The sequence below is a fragment of the Pithys albifrons genome, chromosome 3 (assembly GCF_047495875.1).
Source record: "Pithys albifrons albifrons isolate INPA30051 chromosome 3, PitAlb_v1, whole genome shotgun sequence".
Classification (NCBI taxonomy): Eukaryota; Metazoa; Chordata; class Aves; order Passeriformes; family Thamnophilidae; genus Pithys; species Pithys albifrons.
This window is the reverse complement of record NC_092460.1, coordinates 50181284-50190817: the sequence shown is the minus strand read 5'-3', so window position 1 is coordinate 50190817 and position 9534 is coordinate 50181284. Positions and strand designations below refer to the sequence as shown.

At 43.4% G+C, this 9534-nt stretch overlaps 1 protein-coding gene across 2 annotated transcripts in view; it reads right to left on the bottom strand.

Annotated features, from left to right (window-relative positions):
• Window positions 1-4179: 4179 nt before the first annotated feature.
• Window positions 4180-9534, bottom strand: part of GRAP2 (GRB2 related adaptor protein 2) — a 41518-nt gene continuing 36163 nt past the window's right edge. For both annotated transcript variants that reach the window (XM_071549880.1, XM_071549879.1), the window contains 2 exons: window positions 7570-7689; window positions 4180-5371 (listed from right to left, as the gene is read on the bottom strand). In XM_071549880.1, the coding sequence (XP_071405981.1) occupies window positions 5192-5371; window positions 7570-7689 (300 nt within the window). In that variant the 3' untranslated portion in view covers window positions 4180-5191. The remainder of the gene's footprint in view (window positions 5372-7569; window positions 7690-9534) is intronic.

Sequence of the window (9534 nt, the reverse complement as noted above, 5' to 3'; positions counted from 1 at the left end):
CTGGGAAGTTCCATTTAAACAGAGAATGGAACTTCAGTCATGGTATCAGGTCTTTGTCACTATTTTACAGCTTTAAGTGCAGAGTAATAGACTCACATCCTAAGCTGCATTTTTAACTCCCAGTGCTTTGCTCTCATTTTTGTTTGTGAGGAACAAACTAACCGTGGCTGTATCTTTCATAAACCCTGATAGAAATGAGCCTGCTTGGACTAGCGGGGAGAAGCCACGAGATATTTAGAGAGTTTTTAATTTGTTTGTTTCTTCTTCCTCCCTTTGTTGCCCGAGCTAATTTTATTTCTGCATGTCTACAAGGATCCCGGCATGCCTGCCATTTGTGAAATTTTGCATTTTCATGTTGGCAGGCTGGACAACGGCCAAGCATCTCTCACTTGCACAATGGCAGGAGACAATGCGCTTTGAATTTTCTCTGCACACAAAGGTCAGTGACCTTTCCTTATTCACTTGCCTGTTGCCCTGCTGTCCTGTAGCTCACAGATAAGTCACTGACGGTTTTCTACTGTCAGTTCTGCTTATGTAAGAAGCTTCTTTTGCGTTTGATGTGAATTAAGGCTCCTGAGTTCTGTCACATGAAAGTTGCCTCTGAAAAATTGGAGAAATTGGCAACGCTCTGCCCTCTTCCTCAGTGCTATTAGAGGCTTTATCATGCACTCAGTTCATGGTTCCCCACTGAAATGCAAAGTTTTCAGCAGCAAGGAGTGGCTGGGTGTCAGAAGCCCTTAAGTCCATGCCAGTGTTTTAACCAGTAAATGTTACGGCCTGGATCATCTAGGGAACACTAATGGGTTGGACTGATCTCTGTGGGGTTAATTTAAAAGCACCTAAACCAATTGCTTTGAATAAGTACTTGGAATGAAATATCTGCGGAGCACTTTCTATCAGCACAGGGGCAAAAGTTGGGCCCTGGGCTTTCTAAGGCACATTAGGGGCAGTGAGGTGATGGATTGCAGCTGCAAGGAGGTGCCTGAGGCTTCTGGGGCTGCATCGGGCAGGGACGGGCAGCACTGCCAAATGCTTCTCACACTTAGTCTGGTGTAACCCAGGCTCCTTGGCAAAGAGTTGCAGAAGCAGAGCAAAAGTCTGAGCACAGTCCTAGCCAAGATGGCCACATTTCTGTCCCAGCAGACATCCCTGTTGTCCCTCTGATGTGACACCGATATAACTAAAGACCTGCTGCTTCCCACTCAGGGTAGAGATCGCCCTTCATGTTGTTGCTGAACTATAGCTGCTGAAGTGCTGCTCCTGCAGTGCAAAATGTCCCAGCTGACACCATATTGCTGTTCAGGGCTCATTTCTCCTGACCATGTGGCCCTGGCTGCTGAATCTTTCACTTCTGACATCCTTGCTTGATCTCCACAAGGGCTGAGGGCAAAATGGCCTTTCAAGAGCCTGCAGCATCAGGATCCCCCAGGGCAGGAAGGATGAGAGGTGCTGCTGAAGAGAAAAAAATGATGAACAGATGGCTGTTGTGAAAAGCTTCACATTTCCTGCACAGCCCACTGAAACTGAGAAGTACTTTCCATTTAAACAACAACCACCCAGGAACTTGTTGTTTTCCAGTTTCAGACTGGCCTAGCAGCCTGACCAGGTGTTGACGTTTTGGCAGTCCTGAGGATTGTCTCCCTGGTGCTCTTACACTGTCAGCAGTGAGATGGGAACCAGCCATGGTCCCCTTCTTCACCACTGTTTCCAGTGAGCACAGCTGTTACAGTAAACATGTCCACCAAGACAGAGAGACCTTGTTTGTGCCACAGAAAACTTCCTGGACATCCTCTACATGAAAGGAGATTTCCATTTACTAGTTTTAGCTCAAGCTTTTTAGTCACAGAGACGTTTCTAAATGAAATATGGATCTGCAGCAAGCAAAAAGTCACTTCAGACAGGAGAAAGCACAGCTCAGCTGTTCTCATCAAACTTATTTTTCCAGTGCAAGTCCAGCTTCCTCTATTTCATTTGTTATATTTATGCTTGCCTTCCCACATACTTTTCCTACTTTTATCTCTGTTTACAATCCTTTTTCCCATGAACTGTCTTTCTTATTTGAGACAAATAACAAACAAAATAGTCTTCTGGATTCCCTCTTTGTTCCTTCCTCATTTGCTTTTGCAGTGGACTTTTTTGGGTTATTTTCTAGAGGTTTCCAAAACATTGGCAAATGTCAGGTGAACTCAGTGTACTACCCTGTCACCTTAAGGCTCTAGTCTTAGGTTGCTAACATGTGCTTCTTGCATGACAGTAGAACCTGAGGCTTTCACAGCACAGGTGTAAGTGAATCACCACAATATTAACAAGGATTGTGTTACAATTAAAACCTGTAGGAAGAGAGATCAGGAAGGCTGGCAGGATATATGGATGGAGGAGGGGACTATCTCTCTTTCCTTATTAAGTCATCTGATCTATGAGGGAGAGAATTTCATGGATGGAAAATGGCATGGAAAATGCCTTGTATCCGAGTACCCACTGACTTGGGAATAGCCAAGGTTCTTTGTGCTGTTGTTTTGCTGGTAGGAAGACAACTTTTACTGTGGGAGGGTACAAACATGATGTCTGAGCCTGTGCCTCCCAGCATGGGCAGTAAATGCAGGTAGCACTGCCTTGCTCCGGGGAGCAGGCAAGGACAACAGAGGCAGGAGAGACTGGATATGGCAGAGCAGAGCTTGGCCACTGCACAAGGCAGCAGAGAACATGGCACTGGTGTAGTTATCACAGACGCCATGATACCTTCTCCTCCTAGTAATTTTGTTGTCATTAGGTGCTGCTCATAATGAGAAATCATGATTTTACTGTGGCTCTGGTTTGTTGTCCATAATTAGCATGCAGCCCTTTAATACTAATTACCTTAAGTATTAATTCCTTAAACATCAATTAAAAAAATCACATGAAAAATTTATTTCTTCCTCAAATGAATCATGAGCTAACATGGGGGTACTTACAATGCACTTCTTAGACTTACCTAATTAGTTAATCTCTGTAAAGGGGTTTCAAATGTGTGAAGAGCTATCAAACTGCTAAGTGCATTATCTTCAATTAATCTTGTACAACTACATCTTCACTACCAAAAGGGTCTTTAGAGTGCTGAGGAAAAGAGAAAGAGACATTGCTTCTAATTTTAAAAGTAACTAAAAAAAAAGGAATTAATTGAAAGATGATTTGACATGATGGGAATAATTGTGAACACACTATTTCTTCTGTTTCAGAGCTGAATATGAAAGATTCATATTTTTTTATCCTTCCTTTGGTAGTCTCTGGATCTTTGTTTCTATCTTCCTTCTGGTCTTTATCCTCTCTTTCTCTCATTGAATGTTAACCATCTCTCTTCCAAATTTGTTACTACTTTAGCAAAAATCAACAAAACAAATAGGTTTAAAAAGGGTAAATCACAATAAAACATCTTCAAACTGTGCAGTCACTGAGGTTACACTCTCACACAAATAATAAGGTATCTTGTTCCAAAAGAAACCTCATGGACTTCACTTCAAAAGAACACAATGAAGGCCCAAAACAGAGCTCCTGCAGGAGAACAGGGCCAAGTCCAGCTCAGGCAGTCATATGGTGGGTGTCTCTCCATTTCCTGGACCACCCAGGGAGCCAATGGAGATAAGATACTCTTAATGTGTCCTTTGAAGTTTACTCTTCTCTTTAGAGTTTATATGCCTTGTTAAATATTCTCATTTGACTTCAGCCATTAATAATCTGCTTTTGGTGGAGTTCTTTCAAAATGAGTTCTTTCTGCTCATACTCTGTCTAGCTTGCAGCTTTATTCAGACCAGCTACATTGAATTGGACTTTACCAAGAATCTATTTTCTGGGTTATTTTTCTCCTACTGCGACTAAAAAAAGATAACACTTTTTTTTTGTTGCTGAGTCTGATTTGTTTTTAGAGTTCTTCACTTGCCTTTTCTTTCTTTTTCAAGAATGATTAATCATCACTTCCTTGCTGACTGCTGAGGTCCCACATGTTGTGAAAAATTCAGGCAGCTTGTTTAATATCAACTTGCCTCTGCAGTGGTTATGCAGTAGTGTCTCCTTCATAGGATTTGGTTCATTTTAAATGTGCATTTGCAATATATTTCTATCACATCTGGGCATTCACTCAGCAATGATGCGAAAACCTATTCATTTATCTTATTTTATCCAAAAGAAACTCAGAGAACAGACTAATTGATGGCCATAACTTTATTCTCTGCATACTGTAAAGTAACAGCTTAACCTGTTGGATGAGACATTCCACTAGTAAGCCAGAGTTGCGTACACAGTGATCCTTAACACCTCAAGTTCTCAGGGAAAGAACTACCACCAAACCTGTCATTCCTCTTCTCTCCAACCCCTCCCCAATTCAGTTTTATGAGATGAACCAGTGAGGGATATTAATTGTTATCCAATCCTGTGGATGCTAATTTAGTTGAAGGGCCTGATCTGCTCTAACCAGGCGATCTAGCAGAGGTGTAGGTACCTAAGAGAGCAGCTTGAAAATGGGATAAGTTGTTATGGGGTGCAGAAAGAAGAGCAGGACTATCAGAAGAAGCAAAGAAAGTAGGTTCTTGCCCTCCCATACCTTCATTGCTGGTTTGTTTGTACAAAAGCTTACAGGATCCTTCCCTTCATCAGGTATCTGCATATAGTCCATACACACAGTATAAGACAGGTAGACTAGAAACTATTTAGAAAAATATAGATTGCCTTGCACCTCAACCTGAGGCCCCTTCACTTTCCTTTCCTACCTGAAGGATTAATGTAATTACTAGTGATCACCTGATTCACATGGGTGAATTCTGAAAGGAAGGGGTAGGACTATCTGAATACTGAACCTGAAGTTAACCTGAAGCCTGACTTGTCTGAGGGACATTTCCACAGAACAAACCTAATTTCAGCAGGTTATCAATAGTTAGCCGAAGACATGACAGGGCAGGGAGGATCCAGAAAGGTCTCAATGAACAGTCTAGAATTTTTGCTCCCTCCCCTTCATGAAAGTGAAAAACAAGGGGGAAAAAAATTCGTATCTTCTTCAAAGGGTTCCCTTTCATACAAACATTTCAAAAAATCAATAGCCAATAAATTAAGACAAAACCAAAACCAATGTATGTTCTGGTGGCTAGGGAAGACTCACTCCTTCTCTGTCCCTGTCATGTCAGAAGAGCAGCTCCAGCATGGCCCTCTGGGGCAAACTGTGCCCTCACAGGAGCACTGGTGTGACATAGTTGGCAGGGAAAAGACCCAGTTCCCCACGCAGACGTCCTTTCCACCATGATGGGTTGGAGCTGTCCAGGACCTCCAAGATGTCTCCACTGCGGAAGCCCAGCTCATCGTGCTCCACAGCATCAAAGTCGTACAAGGCACGGACCCACAGCGTTCGCTGGAAAGCAGAGAGAGACAGGAGGGAATAATGAACCAGGACTCTTAAACACCATCTTCCTGTCATCCCTTTTAAGCCCCAGTACATATGTTCACTAAGAGAGGGCAAGCAGTAGTGAAATTCAGACCAATTGCAATTAAACCAGGAAGTGGCCAAAATGCCAGGAAGGAGGAATCAATTTGCTGGGACACCCAAGGGACGGTGCTTGGTTTCTCATCAGCCTCAGTGTATTTGTGGGTATTTGCACCACAAGGTGAAGAGTCAAACAGTGTCAGAGTGAGCTCCTTAGGAAATGTGTTCATGTGGCTCTGTTGCCTCTGCCCTGTAAGAGCAGCCATGACAGCCATGTCTGAAGGCAGATATGGGAGCACAAAGAAGGGCTCCTGCCTGAGTCCTCTGGGGCTGTAACTATAAATGGATGCCTCTGGGAAGCTGAATTGGTGCTTGGACAGATATCAAAATATGTCCTTGACCAGCAGAGGACTATGAGAGCCAGCACACAGGTGAATCTAGTCAACATTGTGAAGAAGATACTTGCTCTTTCAGGCCCTTCTGGGGCATAGGGGAGAGTCTTAAACCTTCTTTGGACTCTCCCCAAGGTCAACCTCCTGACATCAAAAGGATTTAGAATTTATTTGGGTATATCAGTTTATTTTAGGTTTGCACTTTAATGTCACTATGGTTAGACTTCTTTTCTTATGAGAGCTTAATCGTAAGAGACTTTGCAATCTCCCATTTTGTCCAGAAACCATATTCTAAAGGACAAACCATAACTTCTTTCTGGGAAATTGTCAGTGCCCATACCACCAGGATTGGATAATTTGGGAGGTATATTTTGTGGGGATAGATGGAGAGATCTGTTTGAAGACAGAATAACTTTTGATAAATCCTCCATTCAGGGCCCTGCTTAGACCTGGCTCCTAGTTATTTGGTTGGACATACAGACCTTCCTATAATTGGATTTCTGGCTTCTAGATCACTGATGAGATGTGGCAGGGAAGGGCATGTTGTTATTCATTGCCACAGCCTCTGAAGGATAAAAACCATTGTATTTTGAGCTGGATAATAAGGATTTGAGGATTTCGTAAAACAAACAAAAAAAGGTTCCTATTTTTTACTTTATTCCAAATTTCCTAATCCAGTCTGTTCTCTTTCTCTCAGTAAACTTTTGAGTAAGGTTTGCTGTCCTTCCCTTCTCTTTTTGGATCTAGGTTTCTGTACATTTACTCAAGGAATAGGAGCATTCCTTAGGTCACACTGAGCTAATGGAGAAATACTTTAGAATTGGCAGTGGAGTCACAGGCTGAGACACAGAAAGACACCATATCCTATGTGGGCATTCACATAGTGGGAATTTGGGGAGCAGGTGGTTACTTAAGGTCAACTGCCAGGCATGGATCCAGGTAGGGCAGTGGTCTGAGATGTCTGCAGATACATATCTTGGTCATGCCACATCCTCTGTGTTAAGAGGCTTTGACAGCTAAGGGTGTCAGGTAGATGAGTCCCACTTTGATGGCATAGTAAGTCTGAGCATGTGCCAGGTGCAGACAGGAAGAGCTGAGTGGTGACAGGCCTTCTTGGGACTGAGTAAAAAATCAGTGGAAGAGATAGTGTGACTACAAGGGCATTGCAAGACAGAAGCAGCACTGTAGCATGGCACAGTATCAAGAGGCAGCTCTCCATAGAACTCAAAAAATGTACTGCACATCTAGCTACTGACCTTAGTCACAGCCTGGCGGTGCTGGCAAAGATACTTCTTAGTGCCTTGCATTAATGGACATGAAGTTCTCCTAGATCACTAGGCTTTCACAAATGTCTTCTGCTGAACTGGGCCCATTCTTGATCTAAGCCCATGGGTGAGCTTGTGCTCATGCTAATGTCCCAGAAGCCCATTTTGTTGAGCTTATGCTAAATTCCCTCTTCCCGTAAGGCTGCATGTAAACTAAGACTGACTGTAAGAGCAGTCATAGAACTACACTCATGTAACATGGTGGTCCTACCCTCAGAGAGCCCCAGGAGTGGATTCAAGTGCCTGAGATAGTCTTGAGACTCAGAAATATCTTTTAAGATATGTCCTGACAGGCTTAATGCACTAATCCTCATGCAGCCTCTATGCCCAGACATTGCCCAGACTGCTTGGCCATTGTTAAAGGACCCATTAAGTTGGGCACATGGAGCCTTCCAGGTACATCACCTACCGGTGTCTGCTGGTGCAGTGGGTCTGTGTGTCTCCGTTGCATAGCTCCTGCATTTCCTTGGCCATGATCCCTTAGTCCATGCAGCACATCTTTTCTGTCCAGACTCCCACCATATCTTTCCTAGAAGGAAAACAGCAAGAGAAAAGTCATGTTGTCCTGGTTTTGGCTGAGATAGAGTTAATTTTCTCTCCTATTAGCCGGTACAGTGCTGTGTTTTGGATTTCATGAGAATACTGCCGATAACATGCTGATGTTTCAGTTGTTGATAAGTAGTGGCTCACTCTAAATCAAGGATTTCTCAGTTTGCTCTGCCAATACGCAGCTGCACAAGAAACTGTGAGGGAGCACAGACAGTACAGTTGACCCAAACTGGCCACAGGGATAGTCCATACCACAGAACATCATGGCCAGTATATAATCTGGGCGTGGTTGGGCAGAAGGGGCTGGTCACTTATCAGGGACTGGCTGGACATCAGTCAGGGGGTGGTGAGCAGTTATATTGTGCATCATTTGTTTTTCTTGTTTTATTCCTCTGTCTCTTTTTGGTATCTCCTTTTATTATTATTATTATCATTATCAGTATCATTATCATAATCTTTATTTTATCTTATTTTGATTATTAATTTGCTCTTTTCTCAACCCATGAGTTTTACCTTTTCCCTGATTCTCTCTCTGCTCCCACCAGCAGGAGAAGGAGTGAGTGACTGCATGGTACTTAGTTGCCAGCTGAGATTAAACCACAACACATGTATATGCTGAGATGTATAAATAAGGGGCTTTAAGAGACATTGGTGAGCAGAGTGTCAGGGGCCAGCCCTCAAGTAAGTAATTTTAGATGTCTGCTTCCAATACAGTTCCAGTGCTCCAGTTCTGCAAGCAGTAACCCTTGCGAAGAGGTCACCTTTGACTGTTCTCTTTTGAATATTATTCCTTAGAAGTTGGAAGTTGACTGTCCTCAGCTGTGTTTCACAGCTGCTGGGAAAAATGGTCCAAGAGAAGCCTTTTTGGTCTCTGAGTCTTTTGGAGAAAAACTAGTTGTTCTTACAGATGAAAAGCCATGTTTGCCAAGAGGCCTTTTGCAAATCTGGCACTGTTATGAGCCAGTCCTGCCCATTCTGTGCTTTTTCTGTGTCCCATATGCTGGTGGGATGACAGTGAAGCTAATGCAGCTGACTGTATCTCAGGACCCACTTTACTCTTTTTTAGTCTGCTCCACGCTGTAAAGGGCAGCAAGCGAACCTGAGAGTCTAGTAGCCAAATTAACTAAAGAAGAATGAGATGAAATCAGGTTCAAAGAAAAGTAGCTATATGACTGCACATCCGAAGTCATATCAGCACAATCAACCCAGACAGATGGAAAAAGAAAGTAGGAAGCATCTAGGAAGCAAGTTCACTTTTGTATGCACAATTGAGGGGTGCTGAGTCTCTTTATCTCCCCAGACCCTTAGTGCAGGCACTTTTTGTTTTTATGGTAAGGATGTGACAGAAGCTTAAATCACGTTAGCTCAGGTTGCAGCAGTGCTTTAGCAATACAGGGTCTGATCAGCTGTGTCAATAGGGGATAGGAAGAACAACAGCTTGTGCTTGCTGTTGCTTGTAAACAGGTTTTGTCGTCTCCCTGTTGCTGCTTTCTTTCCTGCAGCACACCTCCAAAAACTCCCTTGGTCTTGCTTGTGCCTTTGTGAGCCTAAAAAGCTGCTGAGGCTGCCTGAAACTGGAGCACAATTTGTAGCTCACCTGTCTCTGCTAGAAAGAGGGTGAACTCAATGTGGCTTTGCAACCACAAGACTTACAACACGGGTGCTTCACTCCTATGAGTGTTTCTGCTCCATATGAAATATGACTCATGAATAGACTGTGCTGCAAAGGTGCAGGCACTCAGCTTTGTCAGGAGCTGTGTTATTCCATCAGCAGCCTCCCAACAGACCACGCTACCTGTCTGATGAGAGAGCAGTCATTTCACGA